This window comes from Aphelocoma coerulescens, chromosome 18, assembly GCF_041296385.1.
Source record: "Aphelocoma coerulescens isolate FSJ_1873_10779 chromosome 18, UR_Acoe_1.0, whole genome shotgun sequence".
NCBI classification, from domain to species: Eukaryota; Metazoa; Chordata; class Aves; order Passeriformes; family Corvidae; genus Aphelocoma; species Aphelocoma coerulescens.
Window position 1 is genome coordinate 5,127,470 of NC_091031.1, and position 17,802 is coordinate 5,145,271.

Below are 17,802 nucleotides of genomic sequence, written 5' to 3' on the forward strand. Positions count from 1 at the left end.
CTGTCTGGTGCCAGGAGAGAAACCTGAGGAACACGGCAGGACTGACTGCAGTGCAACTGCTGGGTCTAGACAAGAGGGAGAGCCCAAGTGTCAGAAGGAGGAGATCAGAGGCCTAAATGTCTCAGCAGCAGGGGAACATAGTTCCTTCCTTGTCAGAGAGGAAAAGCTCCCAGGAAAGCCCCTTGCTGCAGACTGGAGTCCTGCTGCTGTCTGAGGGAATACAAAGCAACCAGCAGGTGTGGAAGAAGCAGAGACAAAACAAAAAATCCTGGTGGTAAACAGAGTGGAAGTGGGTGAGGCAGGATTCAGTTTGGAGTGACATCAATTATTTATGACTGTTTGTACCCCATATCTTATATCTCAAAAGGAAGGCAGAGGCTTGGTCCTCAGGGGCCGGTTATCCACACCCGAGAGCGGCAGGGCTTCCGTGACAGGGACCACGTCCCTGGGATGGAGCTGGAGCCAGGATGACCCTGTGCAGGGACAGGGACGGCAGCTCGGGGTGCTGGGATGGGGACAGTCTGCTGTCACATCCAACCTTTCCCTGTGGGCAAATGAACCAACTCTCAGAAATGCGTGTTGCTGTGAAGGAGGGAGAACAGAGGTGACAGTGAGGATTAGGTTTGAGCTTAGTGGGGATGGAGCAGTTCAAGGAGTCCATGTCCATTCAACAAAACACTTTGGGATGTGCCCACTTTGGCATCAAACAAGTCCTACTGCCTTCACTGAGGGTTAGGTATAAGCTTTTTCTGTTTTTCTGAATTAAGCCAATGCTGTAAAAACTTTGTGAACTTGAAATCAGGGAGAGCAAAGCCAGTCTTGCTCTATTTTTCGTATTTGTTCTGAGGGGCTTGTTGGCAAAATTGTGCTCTGTACTCTTACAAAAGAAATCTGGGACAGAATTATTTGAATAGAGAGCTATAAGTGATAAAAATCTGTTTACACCACAACATCTCCAGCCAAATGATTGACGTATATATTTCTGTCCTTCCATTGATGTAACTTTTCAATTTCCTGTTGATGTCTAAGCTTGATTTATTTTTCCATTTATTTGGGTTTTACAAAGAGCACTAAAGAGCTTGGCACTTGGGGCTCTTTTTTTTTTCAGTTCAACTCTCTTAGTCCTCGATCCCTTCATTGTTTCTGCAAACAATGAAAAAGAGAGATGGAAAGAACAGCTGTGAACAGCTGGTTTGCTCACCAGGTGTCTGACTGGTATTCAAGTATCCTCTTTTGAGGGAGGCCTGTATTCCCTGAAAACAAAACAAAAAAATTAATTCAGAGTTCACTTTATTTGCTGCCTTCACACATGATGTGACACAGATTTGCAGATCTGAAAGAAGCCTGAAAAAGCAAAACAAACAAGAAAATCTGCTCCAGGAAATCTCAGGGTTTTTTCTCTCTGGTTGCACCCCAGATGAATCAAGCAAAGAACTCTGCAGGGCCTCTTTAGGCAGTTCCTGCCAAGTTAATTTTAGAGACTCCTTTCTCTTCTCATCATCTAACTCCCCTCTGCCTCCCTCACCCAACATCATATTCAAAGCAGTGGTCAGGAGCCATGCCTGGAGACCTTTGGTTTTGAGGAAATGACTCCTATGATTTATTCTGCCAGCAAACCTGCTCACTTGGGCAAAGACCCACTACCCATTCCCAGCTCACAGAAGTCCTCTGGTTCCTAGAAAAGCAGCTACATGTTGCCAGTCATCCCAAGGTAGCAGAGTCTTGAATGCAAATCAAGAAAAAGCAGACTGAATTCAGGAGCAAAACTGATTTATTGTCCACAGATTGGTAACACGATCACAGCAGCACTCCAACATGCCCCAGGAATAGTGATGTAGTCCTGACATCCTGCCCCATGGAGGTTTATTCAAGGCAAACAGAGAGAGACAAACACACACATATCACCCTGAGGGAGGACACACAGATTTACTGGCAAACAGAACCAGGAACTGTTCAGCAGCTCTGTCTGCAATGGCAGAAATTGGTGAGCAGTACTGCCCAAAACAGGAGTCTTCAGTTCTCCTCTTGCTCCTGGGTACAGCAGCTTCTCCTGGATGTCTGTAGCCCCTGACTTTTTGGGAGGGTGCCAGCACCTATTTTCCTCTTACAGGCCACAGCTGTGTTGGTGGGGAGGTCACCAAACCCAGCAACACCCCCGGATCTGGGCACACCAAGTGCTTCTTGCTACCACACCAGCTGAGCCAGACCAGAAAAATCTTCATTTACTAGGAATGAGGAGAGAAAGAGTCTAACTCTTAATCTTCACAAGCAATAAAACAAGAAGCTGTAGTCTTGCTTTGTGATTTCTCAGATTAAATGCTTTGCTACCTACAATAATAATTTGATTTCTGGCAGTGACAATTAGTTCATAGCCCCCATTCAGCTAAACACACACACCTGAGCAGAACACTGTGTGCACCTAAACCCATCCCAGCTCAGCAAAGTACTGTCAGCATGGACTTCAGGGCCAGGGAAAGAAGGGAAGTGAATCCTTAAAGTTATTTGTGCAGCACCAAGCCAGAGCAATAGAAAGGATAGGATAGTTTATATGGAGCAATTGTGAATTTGATAGAAAACTCAGATCGGGTAAGCAAAAGGAGTTTCACTGAATTTGGTGCAAGTATACCTACATCACTAATTTTATGTCTGCATCATCTTGATTAGCTCTTGAGTTATGGGGCAGAAGACAAACCAGGTGAGCAGCCGAGGTACAGCAAAACTGAAACCCACTTTGAGTCAGCTTTACCCATTCCAGGACACCTGCATTCAATATCAAGAATTTAATGTTTTTTCCTCCTGTTTTTAAGTTATTTCACCATTAATAATGAGAAAGAATTCACAATTTCATGGACAAGGACAAGCAGACTGACTAAATATCTCACAGCACATTAAAATAGATTTGCCACAGTTTGGGGTAATTGAGCTTTCATTGGAAAGTTACTTAGAGATGAAAAATAAGGATATTTCCTTCTTCCAGGTATTAATCTTCTATTGCTTTTCACCCTGCAGAGTAGCACTGACTAAAGTTCACCCATGATCTGTTGATATCAGCCCCATACTGTTGATAAAGTTATAAGGATTTATCTGACATGAAGATTCAGATCACTGTTCTGAATCAAGTAATGAGTTTTATCTTTCACATCAAATCTGGCTTTCTGGTTAACAAAAAAAAAAGTCAGTTAAATGTTAAGCTATTTTATATGAGCATTCAACATCATTTCAGTTACATCCTACTGGAGATCATGGAAAGGATTCCTGCCTGCCTGTCACACCTTGTGACCCTACTGGTGTGGGTCAAACCTCTAATCCATCCTAAGTCATGCAGCATCCTAGACTCATGCACACTCTCCAAATTAAAATTGTTTTTTATTTGCCTGCAAAGTCTCTATCCAGAGCAAAAATGTCATGGCCCAAAATCAGCTCCTTTAGGGGTTTGCTCCTTGTAGTATCAAACAGAGCCAGTTCTGGTGGCAGCAGAGCCCTCCAGAAGGGAGCTGGGATAGAAGCAAACACCAGCACCCCATTCGGCTTGATACATCTCAGCTGGGCAGGAGTTTGAGGGACACATCTCACCTGGAGCCTGAGACAAAGAAAAAGCAATCAGGGAAATAGCTGATCAGTGTCTGCCACCTCATGGCAACTGCTTTAATTTTCTTGAGGACCAGATCCTCTCCAGCTGAGACTTTTCTAGTAAGCTGATGTGTGATAAAGGAAATTGGATATAAGTTCCTATGTTTCCCTGCTGAGTATTAGGGATTATAGGTGGGAAGTGTTTTCATGGATGTGGTAGCAATGGTGTCTGGAGCTTTTGGGGAGAGGAGTAGAGATCTGCAGGCAAGGTTTGTGAGCTTAATCTGATAAGACCTTAGTCTTTGTTTTGAGCTTCTTTTATTCAGGATACGGTTAACCTCGAGTGCCAGCTGTCTCTCTCACCTCTGTAGGACTCTTCATAGTCTCAGAGTCAGACACTTCCCTGACTGATGTGTGTGTGGGGTTGGGGTTCCAGGAGGGCACCGAGTACAAGTAACCAATCAAACCCATTCTGTATCCTAAGAGCTGCTTTCTATTTTACCTTTTAATTTTCCTCTTGAATTTCTATTCCTTTATCAAAAGCAGCATTTTCACAGCTATTTTCTGCTGCTGTAGAGACGAAACTCAGAACAAATGCACCTGTAAAGCAGGAAAGCGTTTAACCGCTGTGGTAACACTTTCCGAGAGCGAGCATCGTGCGAGCCATGAGCAGCGACCGCGGGAACTCCTGCCGCTCCCTCCGGGTGCTGGCAAAGGCTTGACACCATTGACCAGAAGAGGTTAAAAAGCAGAGGTTTCCTTTTTGACAGGCGCTGCTGGATCTCGCAGCGGGGTCAGCCCGCGGCTCCCCGGTGCCGCCTGCCGGGCCCGGCTCCCTCCGGGATGCTCCATAAGGAAAGCAATAGCTCCTACGTGTGGCCGGCCGGGATCAGACCTGGGAAACGCTATGGTAGCTTAAAAAACACGAGCTGGAAGAGGCCTGCAGGGAAAAACACCAAACCCAGACGTAAGTCAACGCTGTCACCTTGTACGTTTTGGGTTCTGTGAGTTCAGGTCTCTGGTGCTGCCGGCTTCTGTCTGTGCCTCACCTCCCGTTATTTTTTGTGGTGCTGGTGAATTCCAGCTCCCGCTCACCAAAGTTCTCAGATTTATTACATTGTTCTTGCACTTAGGAAATACATAGGCAATAGGAGACCAGGCGGAGTAGGGGAAGGGGTCAGGCCCTTCCATACCCTGGCAGAACTCGTGCTAAGGGAAGGCACGACCTCAAAAGCCGTAAGCTACGTACACACTCGTGTATGGCCCCTCTCAAACACCATGCACTGTTCAAACAGGCATTTGGGCACCCCAGAGGGGCTCCGTGGCTGTGGTTCTGCCCTTGCTGTCTGCACATGAGCGTGTAACACATGTGCTTTCCCTGGATTTGCTCTGGGCACTTGGTTTGGACTGTAGGTACTGGAGTAACTGTGGCTCCTGATCATACCAGGTTTCTCCCTGTGGTCCCAAAATATCTGCAATTTCCTTCTTAAATTATGACTTGTATGAGGAAGGCAATGGTCTGAGGCAGTTGCCTGCAACTTCTAAGTGTTCGCCTTCCCTGCCCTGGGCAGCAGGGACATGGCAGGATAAGGTGTTATGCTGGTGTTGTCCTTTCTGACACCCCATCTCAGCCCGTTCCCTCTCCTGTTGGAATATGCTGGTATTGCTGTGGTCCCTATTCCCCTCTTTCTCACTGCAGCTGCATTGAAATGATTTATTTCTGTGGAGCTGTTTTTAGAGATGGCACCATGGTTAAGCCAATCAGGCCTGGCAGCGATGGCTGTCCCTCGGTTCAGCTCCAAGGTGCAGCCGGCTGGAATGGGGTCAACCATGCCAGCGCTTCCCACAGCACACGAGGCTCTGCTGACACCTCAGGATTCAGCTGGGGAGCACCAGGAAGGGAAATGATCTTGGCTTCCATGTGTCTGAGTCCAGTAGAGCCTGAATATTTTGCTCTGTGCATCTGTCTGATGCCTCATTTGCTGGGTCACCCTTCAGAGCTGCTGCCTTGGGTCTGCCAGACAGTAAGGTGCTGTGAGCAGCCCTAACCTGCTCTGAAGGAGGTGGCACAGCAGGGACTTCGTGTGAACTCCTTTATGGGGTGAGACAATGTAGTTTCTTGCAGACTGATTTCTTTGGCAACTGCCTTCAATTCCTTTGCAGCTTGTGCTGTTGCTGCTCTCAAAACAGACCTTTTATAGTTCCCTCCTACCAGAACCCTTTTTTTTAAATCTTTTTAATTCATTCTGATTGTAGGGAGGTTCTTTGCTGTTTCACTAACATCTGAACTTTTATACTGAGAAATTCACTGTGCAATGTCTTCAAGCAAAAATACAGAAAATACCTAGTTCTCTGTTACATCTTTTTCCCTTGTCTCTCATCCCAGCTGAGCTGGGTATTTGCAGAAGAAAAGGTGCATTCTGTCCAGAAGTGTCTATAAACTGAGGTGGACAAAATAAGAGGAAAAAACTGAAGGAAGGACTGACTGCACCAATGGCAGGTGCTGGCCTTGGGTCTCCAGCCAGGGGCTCTTGCCCTTAGAAGGCTTTTTGTCAAACATTAAACAATGTTTTACAAACATTACTTTTGTATACTGGAAAAAATAAATAAATAAGGTGGTGCAGCTGCACCTTTGAGATTTTATAGGGAGGTTTTGTGCAACCCACCATCCCTGCAGCCTGGCACAGCTGGTGACAGAGCTGGTCTGGCCTTTGAAGCAACTGTAGCACAGATGATTTTTGGAGATCCAAGGAAAATGTGTCCTCCAGGTGCTGTCTCACCAGTCACTGCAGAGCCTGCTTGAGGCAGTGCTTTGCCCTGACCATCTCTTGCCTCTGGTTGCCTGGGGAAGCACGCACACAATATCCTGAGCTTTTTCCCAATCCTACAAAGCTCCCAACACTCTGTGTCTTGGGAAATGTGTTCCTGCTCCCTGCAGAGCCAGGGCAGCTCTCAGTACTCCATCAGTGCATGTGCAAACAGGAATTTGAGCGACTTTTCTATAGAAAAGGGTGCAGGCACAAACAGCCTGAGGAGGGTGAGATGCCAAAGGCTGGTGAGGGATGGTTGGTGATGGAGTTGAGGTCGCAGGATGGGTAGGAGGGAGCAGTGTTGGGCAGGGGAGGACTCCAGGACACTGATCCTGGGAGCAGGGCCAGCTTGTTGGAGTGAGGCTCCTCTATAAAAAGCTCCAGTGTGTGTTCCTGTAGTGCTCTTTCTCCTGCAACAGGGCTTCTGGCAGATGGGATTAGGCCCTGGCAATCCTTGGGCACAGGTGAACATCTGTGATTTGCCCTGGACATGGGCTGGGAGGAAGAAATAAATGGTATTGCAGCAAAACCCCTTCCAGGACTTCAGTTTTCAGCACACTGACTTGGACTAAGGCTGCTGGGAGCTGCTCAGGCTGAAGGACAGGAATCCTGGTATACAAGTGTGAGATTTTGCTGCAAACTAGGCCCTGGGAGGAGGGTTCTTGAAAGTATAATCTATTTTCACCCTTAAGAGAATGTTTTGAGATACTGTGGAGATGTAAAAACAATGAGTCTTTTTTCTCTCCAGGAGACCATGTCTGCAGCAACACGGGAGGTGCTGTGGCAATGTAGTACCAGATTTTACATTTTGAAAAGTCCCTCTAAAAGCTGGCATGATGCCTATCTAAATTAAACACTTTATGGCATGTATCTCCCTGCTGCAATGTTAGACTAATCTGAAACAAAGCTATTCATGTGGAGGACCTTGGAGGAGACAATTCAGGTTTGGAAATCCCATAAACTATTTTTTTTTTTCTTAGCACAGTGCTAAGTTCAGAACCAAGGCTGCCATTTTAGGAGCAGTTTAAAAGACTTAATGTAAAATCCCATCTCTGTCTCAGCATGGAAACTATATAATATTTATTACTCTGGTATTGATCTTTTGTAGCACAACATGATTGAAATTTAAGGCCATGAACCCTATTGCCCTTCCAATGTGCTGGTGCTTCTGAGAATTTTGGAGGGATTTCCAAAAGACTTTCAGTTTCCCAACAAGCACTGAAACTAAATCCCAGCTCCCATCACCCCATTGCTTTGGAAGGGAAGTGCATAATTAAGAGCTTGTCTTGAAAAAAGAATCTCAGCCTCATCTAAACCACATTTAACGGCCAAATGCTGTGCTTCAGACAGAGCACGTGGTGTGTGACAGGCACAGAAGAGCAGGGACACACAAATGTGCATTCCAGGTGCCGTGGGGCTCCCTCCTGCTGCCGAATGTGCCACTGGCAGTGCCAGCCTTAGGATTACTCCTGACACAAACTTCTCCTCAGCTAAAGAGCTGTGAGGGCAGCTGGTGGGTGGGGGACGCAGCTGATGTTGACCTTAAAACGAGTGGCATGTGTTGAGGTCGAGGTGGCAGGATGCCCCCATGACATATTTCTTACAGCTTAGACGCGCCAGATCGGATTCCTGCTGACACGTAAAGCCCTTTTCCGCAGCTCTGGCAGTGCTAAGAGCTGGGACAGCCTAATCTCTTCCTAAGAGCCTCCTGTGCTGTAACCAAAACCCTGGGGTTTTGCATGGAGAGGTGAGCATGCTGATGTAGGGTCTGTGGTGCTCCTTGGCACCATCCCCTGCGCTTTGTGTCTGCCTCCCTGGTGTCCTGGACACCTCTGTCTTCAAGCAACCGGGGTGCTCTCTCTCCAAGCACTGTGTGGGTGACACGTGGCAGCTCTGTGTGTCCCTACTCTCTCATCAGCTTCAGAGACATAGGTCTGGAAGGTGCAAAAGGCACTTGAAGAGTGTGTGCTCAGGAGCCTGGCCCTGCTGCCAGGCAGGACACAGCAAACGTCACCCTCTTTTCAGCAAACAGAGGCTCCACTCAGGAAAAAGAAATTAGCAGTGCCCAGGCTACAGAAGCGCTGCAGTTTTGTTGTACCTTCTCACACGTGGGAGACTCAAATAAGACAGAGCAGCCTGTGGGAAGCAGGATCCTACAGAGGAATTTGTGCAAGGACTTGCTGGGCAGTGTGTGACAGCAGTGTGATGTGTCCTTGTAATCCTGATAGGGACCTGGGTAATAAACATCCTTAATTCACTTTAAAACACTTCTATAGCACTGGCCCAGGGCAGAAGGGTCTTAACCAAAATCAGGATCAGGGTTGTGAGATTTTGAGAAAAGTTACCTTGCAAATTACTTTCTAATTATTTCTGTATTCGTTTACTAATTACACAGCTCAGGTTTTTTCAGCCCACGAGTCCAAATCCACCTGAGGAAGGGAGGCTCTGCAAAATGCCCTTAGAGAAAACCCAGTTTGGTACCTGCCCACCAAGGAAAGAGATGGTCCCTGGGCAAGGGGGATGTTTTCCTGTCAATATAGCAATCAAATTTAGCTTCTGCCACTGTAGGCAATGCGGCATTAAAAGAAAGAGCTTAAGTTATTAAACTGAGCTGCTTTAATCGTCCCGTTCGGGGAAATCCATTGCTACAGGAGACCTGGGGATTAGTGTATTTTTACCACAAAGCCAATACATCTATTCTGATCAGTTAGCACTTGCTCATTCGTGCATATGAAACTTCATTCTCTGGGTTTGCACTCACTAGTATGGGACCAAATGGAGTTTTACTTGGAGATTGACCCTGTTACCTTGAATCTCATCATTCTGGTAGCTAGCTATGTTATTTTGCTTCTGGTTTTCCTGATCTCCTGCGTGCTCTATGACTGCAGAGGGAAGGATCCCAGCAAGGAATATGCTCCTGAGGTCCCTGCAGACACCCAGCCCCCGATCCGGCTGGTGGTGATGCAGCAGAGCTCTCCTGGCACTCGCTGGGCAAAGGGGCTCATCTCTGCCTACGAGAACCCTGCTGATCTGCCTGGGAAAAGGACTACAGTTGTGTGAGGGACCCTGTCTGGAGCTCCAGTTCCTGCCTCTGCTATGTTTACTTCCCGTTTGCAGAAGGATAATGTGATCCCCAGGTAAGTGTAGATGCCGATTTATTTGATGTGGTGCCATCGTTCAGGGGGTCATTTGATGTTGAGCTGTGCTCTGCATTGATATGAGCTCGCAGTTCTGCCTGCCAGCCATAAAGAGACTAATTTCCATTTCTGCTGCTGCCTCGCAGCCCACTGGCAGCCGGCAGCAGTGACGCTGTTCTCCACTCAGGCACTGATGAGGGGCCTTGGTTTAATCTCGAGTTGTGCCTGGTGCAGTTATTTTGTCAGGGACACAGTGTTGTCCAGGGCATCCTACCCCAATGGGCTGAGCTATGCTGCCCCACAGCCTTGGCACATCTTCCTCAGTCATGCAAATGACCTTGGGAGGCTGTTCCCACCTCCCCAGGGAGAAAAGAAACACTAAAGATTTTCAAAGGATAGATAGTGCCTTTCAGATAGAAGCCAGCTGCTGCTCCCATCAGAATTTAATACTTTCCATGTTGTCTGCGAGCTCCCCTGAGGGCAGTGCCAAGCCTGTCTTGGCACTTATCTTCTGTAGGTAGAATGCAAGCTCTGCTCTTATGGGGCAGAGCACCCCTTTCCCTGCACAGATCCCCTGACAGGATACAATATGCTTCCTGGGAAAGCTGGGTACAATGCCTCCTGCCCAAGGGAAAGCAGGAACTGAGGTGATTTTGCCAGTAATGTGAAACATGTGAGTCACCACCATCCACTAGAACAGGAATTTCTGACCCCACGTCCTGGATTTCAGCGTCCATCTCCACGTGTCTGACCCTGCCTCTCACCCTGAGCCTTCCTTCAGCTGTATCATGTTCCTGCTGGGCCACAGGAAGGCTGTTATTGTATCTCCAGTAAATTTAATGCTATCTGCATCAGGTCCTGCTGTTCCCATAATTTCAGAACTATAAAGCTATAGGCCTTTTTGGTTAACAAGTTTCTTCTGCATCTTGCTGGTTTTCTTCCTCTGAGTGCTCAATGGGATGTTTAACACCAGGTTATTTTGTCTCTCTAAATAGTGCTCAAGTTCCTATATGTGATATTATTTAAGTTGCATTTTAGCTGGTTATTAAGGGAAAATTAGCACTGGACCCAGACTGTTGCAGGTGCCTGTCCCATAGGCTATTTTACATCATGGTCATGTGAAGTTCCACAGAGTCCTACAGTAAGCTTTAGTAAATACTGTGAGATTTATTACCTGTGTCAGGATGACTCATTGGATGCAGTGGTCCTAATGCCTTCAGGACAGGCATTTTAAATACTTCCAGAAATAAACTGCAGTGAATTCAAACCACAGTTGAACAAAGCTGTTGGCTGGATTGCATGGTTTGTACTCCAGCTGGGTAGGAACAGTCTGCCTGTGCTACAGCCCCAGATGTGCTGGTTTATGAATCAGCCACAGAGCATCCTGGCACTGGCAAAGAAATCTTGAGAGTAACTTTTTATTTAACTGTATTTTAAGAAAAGGAGCCAAAATGGTTAGTGGTTTTTCTTTTGGTTTGTAAACTCTTGTGGGTGAACCCAGGGGTTTTTTTCCGAGCTATCCTTTGCACCCTGGGAGTTATGGATATGCCTGGTTTGGGAAGGAAGCCTGAATTGGAAGGAAGGTTCCTGATGGGTGGGTGCCGGAGTAAAACCTTTGATGTTATGAAACTGGTAAATCAGAAGTTGGCACCATGATCCTCTTCCATGTATCATGCTGAAATAACTATGTTGAATGTCTTCTTTTGGTTATTTAACACTGAAAAAGTGCAGTTAGTTGTAGCTGCTCTGGCAAAATGTAGCAGTGACTGAGCTGCTCATATGTTATGGCTGCTGTCACTCACTCAGGCTGGGTTATCTCTCCTTGGTCTCTCCCATCTGTGTTCTCTTCAGCCTGTAAGGTCTTTAAAGTTTTTTGTGTGTTCATGTATCATTTAATATCCTAGGAGCCTTCTTGGTGGTACGGGATCCCTGGCATTAAAGAACAGGAATAATAACCTTTGTTAATAAGGCCTTGGGGGGGGACTAAAAAGAGCTCAAAAATATCACAAAGAGCATGGCACAGCTTGTGTCACACTAAATGACACAGTGCCAGCAGAGAAGCTGTGGTTCTTTGCTGAAGGTCATGCAAATAATGTAATGACACCATGTCACGTCACCATATCATTGCCACTGTGTTTGTTTCTGTATGTAAAACAGACTTGCAAGGCTGTGTTAATAAATACTTTTAGATAGCTGAAATTCTCCAGATACGTAGTTTTGTGTGCATGAACCACAGATCCCTGGCTCCTTGAAGGTCAATGGCAAAGCTGCTGATTTTGGCAGGGTAAGTTTTCTTGCTTAAGCTTTAGAAGTTGTGCCTGGGGAGGCTGCAGGCACAGGAGCAGTTTCCCCTGTTCACTCATGAAGAAGTTTATCAGCTGTGATAGTTGGTGGACTCTGCTCCAAAATGTGGAGGTAAAAGCAGCAAATGATACTTTCCTTCTGATAGCGGGAAGGTAAATGGAGGTTAAATCCTTTCTGGAAAATGAGAAACTGAAGTGCATGGGGACTTTTCGTTCCCAAGAGGAATTAAATGGCTTTCTCAGTTTTGTCTGTACTAAACTAGTATTGGAATATTGTTTATACTAGACCAGGTTTGGTCTGGTATATTATTGGAGAGAGCCCTTGAGTATGTACTGAGAATTCCAAGTAATCAAGTACCTGTGAGTGAAATGACTGCTTTGGGGAGGTCTCTGCTGCCGCAACTTACCTAATGGCTGTGTCAAGATTAATGCATGCAAATGGGCTTTTATCAGGCCAGGCTTGCCAGAAATCAGCCTTGAAGCTGTGTTCCTTTGAGTGCTTGCAGTCCTCTGCCACCCCATTTGCATCGTTGTGAGAAAACAGGGAAGAATACTCCCACAGCAGCTTTGTTGTTTCCATAAGCTGTGTGTAAGATGTGAATCCCTTGCTGGATTCATACGGTACAAAACATCCTGAACCAGGCTTTGTTGCTCTCTATCCCAAACTGAACCATGCAGAGGAGCTCCACAGAGACTGAGCTATCCCTTTGGGACACCTGCAGCATCTCCCAAGCTCCATCCCACATGGGGAAGCACCAGGATGTGGCTGTGGGGATCCATGGATTCCAGGGAAAGAACTGTCATGCAGCTCTTTGCACATCCTCTGAATGTGACTCTTCCATCCCTGTTCAGTCGAGGATGGGTTTGTGTAATCCTACCTGTGCCTATGGAGACATGGGCTTTGCCCAGAGGATTAGGCAGGATTTTCAGGCCAGGATATCCAGCACAGAAATACTGTCCTGCAGCAGGTGCCCTTTGAAAATGAGTGAGATGTGGGTAAAATTGTATTATCGTTTATCCAGAAACAATATGAGTTAAAGGACATTGGATGGACTGACAGAGATTTAGGAAATATGCTCTGTTCCCAGTTCTGCCCTTGGCTTACAGGGCATCCTTGGACAGCTCCTGTCCCCTCTGTGCTTTGCTCCACGTGTCTCTGGTTAATTTTCTCTGCTCTTCTGCTCCCTGCACTGAGATTTCTCTCTTATTCATTTATGCCATTCACAAGGGGGTTATTATTACAAAACTGGCACATAGGGGCTGCACTTGAATTTCAGTCCATAGACTAACCCCAGTAGGATCAAAGAGAACAAAATAAAATATTCTCCTGCAAACAACGCCTGGAGCAGGTGGATAAGAGAAGTCGATGAACAAGCCACAATAAATCTGGGCAAAGCCTGGGTACAGCCTTGCAACACCTGCTTTGGGTGAGCTGTGGTCACCATGGAACTCTGGGGTGCTGGGAGGATTTATTGCTGTTCTGCAGGAAGCAGGAATTCAGTCTGCACTGGCTCGCTTACAGTTGGCTTAGTGCCCTTTTAAAGTCACAAATTACTGCTTCTGTAAAGGCTTTATTAAAGAGTTTTACAGAAACAACAGGAAAAAAGATTTCTAGATTTCTCCAATATTAATTCAAGTCAAGCATGTCATTAAATTCACTGAAAATCCATCTTTCATGTGAGGCTGTTCCACTGTAAACATACTGTCTAAGCCTTCAGATTTCTTTTTCAAATCCCTAATAAGCCACTACATATGAGTAGAGGATTAGTCCAGACAGACTAACCAATATTTGCCAGGGAGAATTCCTTCCCCATGCAGTGATTGTTTTGAATTTGAAAAGGGGTTAATCTTGTCTCATTTTTTTTATCAGCACATTATTTCATCCTCTGATGAGGATGTGCCGAGTATAGAAGCACAGTGACATGTCCAAGTCAAAACCCTTGGCTGTAAGAAGAACTTAATGATTTTTGCTGCCTAGAACTGTATCAGCTTGAGTTATCAGTCATTCAGCTTGTGTGATGTTGGTGCTTTGGCAGGAATGCCAAGAAGTAAGAATTGGTATTGGGAGTTTAGTTGGAAATAATTCTTCCAGCCATGAGCCAATGCTGCTTTGGGGAGCCCTACAGCCCATTTGTCGTCTTTTAGACAGATCAAACCCCACAAGCCCAAGTCTCTTGAGCTACCTGTGTACCTTTTATATGGCAAAGCACTGGCCTGGGTCTCCTGGCCCTGCTCCAGCCCAAATGACTTTGTGGCTCTCCCAGGTGCTTGACTCCCTGTGTGGGATCTGTTCTGGCAGGTGGGCTCCAGGGGTTGAAACTGAATCCATGTGTCCTGCTGGGGTCCCTGAGTGGCTCCTGGATGAAATGACAGCTGGAGCCTCAGCAAGGATATGCATGTGGGGAGGATGGGGGGCATGGGGGTACGTGTGCTGGAGTCTCCTGGTGACTGCTGCCCAGGAGGAAAGCAGGTGGACTCCCCAGGCAGCTGTCAGGGCTCTGAGGTGAAGGTCTGGCTCTTCATGCTTGAGTGATTGAAGCTAAATTAATTGTTTATAAATAAACTGCTCTGACATCCACAGCAGAAAGCTATCTGACTTAACAAGAGAAAATCATAGCAGAATGATAAAAAACAGGAAATTGGAACAGCTGCCTTCTCAAGCTTCTGTTCTGCTCCTGCTTTAGTTTCCTTACTTCCTCCTCCTCATGTATGCTGGTTTCCTTGGAGACACAGCTCCTTGGTTTTCCTGTCTAACACTGACATTGTTTGACATTAATGTTTCAAAGAGGCATTTCCACCCTAATGTGACAAATCAGGAGCAGTTTTTGGAGGCAGATCCTTGTCACAAGGCATCCAAATCCAGCATCTGATGGTTCAGCCCCGGCTGTGGATGGGTCAGTCTCATCCCAGATCTGCAGCAGATGCTCTGTGTGGGCAATGAAGTTGTGCCCTAGTTTCTCCATCTGTTAATGTCAGTAATAATTGTTACACAAGTAGGGTGTAGGGTTGATTTAATTAGTATTTATGAAGGAACATGAGATCCTTTCACGGGTGGTGCTATGGAGAAATTGTTAATGATGAATGATTGTATATTTGTGTCTCTTCCTGAATGCCTAGAAGACTTGGACATATTGTTTAAGCACTCTCATTTTGCACTCCTTCAGTACTGAAGCTGATTGCACCCATGGTATAGCTCTTTACTACTCTAAAAATACCCTGAATTTAACTGCTATTGACTTCTGTATGAGCAAGGAATATAGGCTTAGCATCCACCTTTATTTGTAAAAATTATATTGCCTAAATAATCAATATGTTATCACTTCATTAGGTAATATTTTTCATGTTCTATTTTTATCTCAGCCACTTCTTTCATGTAAAATAAATGTACAAATTCAGGCCAATTTTAGGGCTAAACCTTTCAAGAAAGAGGAGGGGAGGCAGGGATTGGGCATATCCACCTTTGCCTTTTTCAAATGACAAACCCTCTGAAATTCTGAGGGATTAATGGGAGTTGCCTTAAGTTTATTGCTGGAAACTGGACACACATAAAAGGAACATAGTGAGCATAAAAGGTGTATTGAAAAAATCCATGAGTAGCAGCAGATGATTAAATGTCTGCAGGTGCCCTGTCCACTGGGTACAGCCACTGCACCTCATACCCTTCCCAACAACACCCACAAAAAGACAATACTTGATGGAGGCATATTAGCAGTGCTTATTACAGGTGATTTCTTTCCCATTCTCTGCATTTCTCCTTTCTCAGGAGCAAATTAAGCACAGATTTGACATAAGTCATGCACTTATTTCCTCAAAAAGAGGAAACCTACTTGTTTTCCTTCCAAAAGAAGAGCAGACAGCAGCAGCCTGGGCTTGCTGGAGGACAAACACTCCACCTGTCCTGAGCTTGAAGGACATGTCCCTTAGTGAGACAGAATCTACCCAGATTTCAGCTGTCCCCTGCGGGGAGCAGTGCAGGGCTGTGGTTTGCTCTCTGCAGGGCTCACTGCAACGCTTCCTTTAAAAGATTTCTCATCAGCCACCAGCAGCTCTGCAATTTCCAGCCCTCCAGGCAAAGCAGGCAGGTCACCAGGGCAGGGAAGGTGTTATGAGCCCAGGGACACTGGAGGGAAAGAAAAGCTTTTTACTGAGATGGGAATGGTATTTTATCACTTTTCAGGGTGTTAGTTTTAGACCAGGTTTACACTGGAACCAGAGTGGTTTGATAATGGGTGGGTGTTTTTATTTCTAGCAAAAATTCTGATGCTGACATGATTACACCAGCAAAAAGTAATTTGACAATAAGCCTTATTTTCCTTGCTGAAGTGATGTGTACTAACTTGGCAGATAATCTCATTAATTAATTGAAGCTTTATTTACAGTTGATGGAGAGAGACAGCTTGTTAGGGACACGCCATCCAGTCTTTTCTAGTGCAGACAAGGCTCTGTAAAGCTGCATTTTTATTTATATACATATGCTGAATCGAAAATTGGAGCATTGCTTGTAAAGCCAAGTGTTCTATCCCTGGAGAAATGAATAGAAGGCAAATCTTTGGCATCAGGAGGCTCTGTGTTTGTTTTGGGAAGGAGAGCTGGCAGGGATCCCGATGCTAACTCTGAACATCTGAGGAAAAGGCTGCTGGAAAGAATTATGTTGTGACGCAGACAGAGGAAAGCCAGGAAATTTGAAGCCAGGACAGAGACTCCTACCTTAACTCATTCTGGCATGGAAAGAATCATTATGAAGTATTAACACCCCATCCTTGGGATGCGTATTTACAAAACGTGCTGGTGTTTGAGTTCCCTAGGAGGAGGGAGGTTTTCACCAATTCTTGGTGGTAGAGATTAGAGAACTGCTGGGACAGGTGGGAGTGTTAAGCCATGGCTGGAGGAGAAGATAGGGCTCATCATTGCCACATCGTGTGTTTTTGTAACTGCCTTGGCAGGGTTATTTGGCCTGGGAGGGGACATGCTGCTCCCCCATTATTGCCTCTGGAGAGCTGAAGGGACAAAGGACCCTTTTTTTTTTATTCCCCTCCAACCAACTCTGTATGCCATCAGATCCCGAGGCTCCCTTCCTCTTGTGAATTTGTCTTCTCGGTATTACAAAAGTCCATCTGTTTGTTGGGGTGACAGTTAAACTGCCATTGGGAGAGTGTGAGATATTATCATGGGCTGGTAATGGGAAACTGGTTTGCAGATGGACTTGCTGCTCTTCCCCTTTTGCAAAAAGAAAATGCTTTGCCTTCTTCAGCTGCTGAAGGTGAATGTGTGGTTTTATTTCATTGTCTGTTTGCTCTTCATGTGCAGTGAAAGAGAGGATGCCTCAACCTGGGGTGGAGCTCCCAGAGGAGAGGGCAGTCATGTTTGAGGCAAGAAGGCAAAGAAAGGTCCGCTCACCAGCAGGGAGGTGGGTGAATGGTGCTGTTAAAACTTCCCCAAGGGTGGCCAAAGCCTGGCCCACAGGGCAGAACTTCAAAGCACGGTCATACTGTAGGGCCGCCTTTTCCTGTTTCATTTAACAGCTGCTAGGGAGGAGATGACCATGTTTTCTATGTGCCCTCTCTGCTGGGAAGCATTCAGGGTGATCTGGAGTCATAGATGTTACAGAAGCTGGATCATTTCCTTTTTTGTTTTTTCAGCAGAAGAAGCCAAGGCATACTTATTGGATGAAATGGATGAAGGCACAAGGCTTAAGCCCAGGCTGTGCTCTCATCACACGAGGGTGAAGCACCTCTCTTTGTTTCTACATATAGCAAAATCTTGCCCTTACCTGGACTGGAGCAGGTCCAGCCTTTTGCTATGAGTTCTTTCCAGGCAGGTGTGCAGCAGCACTCACCTGCCTGCAGTGCGCAGGGCACCCTTGGATGTCCAGGTACTTCCCATCCTGTGCAGACAGCTGGAAGTGAAGGCCAGGTCTCAGCAGCCACCTGCCCATCCTCAGAGGCCAGTTCCCCCAGGATGAGCACCAGGACCTGGCTGGAT

At 46.1% G+C, this 17,802-nt stretch overlaps 1 protein-coding gene and 2 long non-coding RNA genes across 6 annotated transcripts; 2 read left to right on the forward strand and 1 right to left on the reverse strand.

The window, feature by feature from the left end:
- Positions 1-1,785: 1,785 nt before the first annotated feature.
- LOC138120281 (uncharacterized) lies at positions 1,786-3,462 on the reverse strand. Its single transcript, XR_011155806.1, has 3 exons — positions 3,375-3,462; positions 2,631-2,760; positions 1,786-2,225 (listed from the first exon to the last, which is right to left on the reverse strand). It is a non-coding gene; the product is annotated as an uncharacterized lncRNA (long non-coding RNA).
- A 272-nt stretch (positions 3,463-3,734) lies between these two features.
- LOC138120264 (uncharacterized) lies at positions 3,735-6,199 on the forward strand. Its single transcript, XR_011155797.1, has 3 exons — positions 3,735-3,839; positions 4,341-4,537; positions 5,827-6,199. It is a non-coding gene; the product is annotated as an uncharacterized lncRNA (long non-coding RNA).
- A 2,127-nt stretch (positions 6,200-8,326) lies between these two features.
- On the forward strand, positions 8,327-17,296 carry SMIM36 (small integral membrane protein 36). 4 transcript variants are annotated; one of them, XM_069032771.1, is made up of 2 exons: positions 8,327-9,517; positions 17,128-17,296. In XM_069032771.1, the coding sequence occupies exon 1, from the start codon at positions 9,111-9,113 to the stop codon at positions 9,438-9,440; it is 330 nt and encodes a 109-aa protein (XP_068888872.1). In that variant the 5' UTR covers positions 8,327-9,110; the 3' UTR covers positions 9,441-9,517; positions 17,128-17,296. The 4 variants fall into 4 exon arrangements, with proteins under 4 accessions (XP_068888872.1, XP_068888873.1, XP_068888870.1 ...); XM_069032772.1 differs by lacking the exon at positions 17,128-17,296 and adding an exon at positions 12,499-12,550; XM_069032769.1 differs by lacking the exon at positions 17,128-17,296 and adding an exon at positions 10,213-11,677.
- Positions 17,297-17,802: the final 506 nt, after the last annotated feature.

Excerpts from the sequence above, each read along its gene's own strand:
- SMIM36 (XM_069032771.1), top strand. The coding sequence starts at position 9,111 with ATGAAACTTCATTCTCTGGGTTTGCACTCACTAGTATGGGACCAAATG.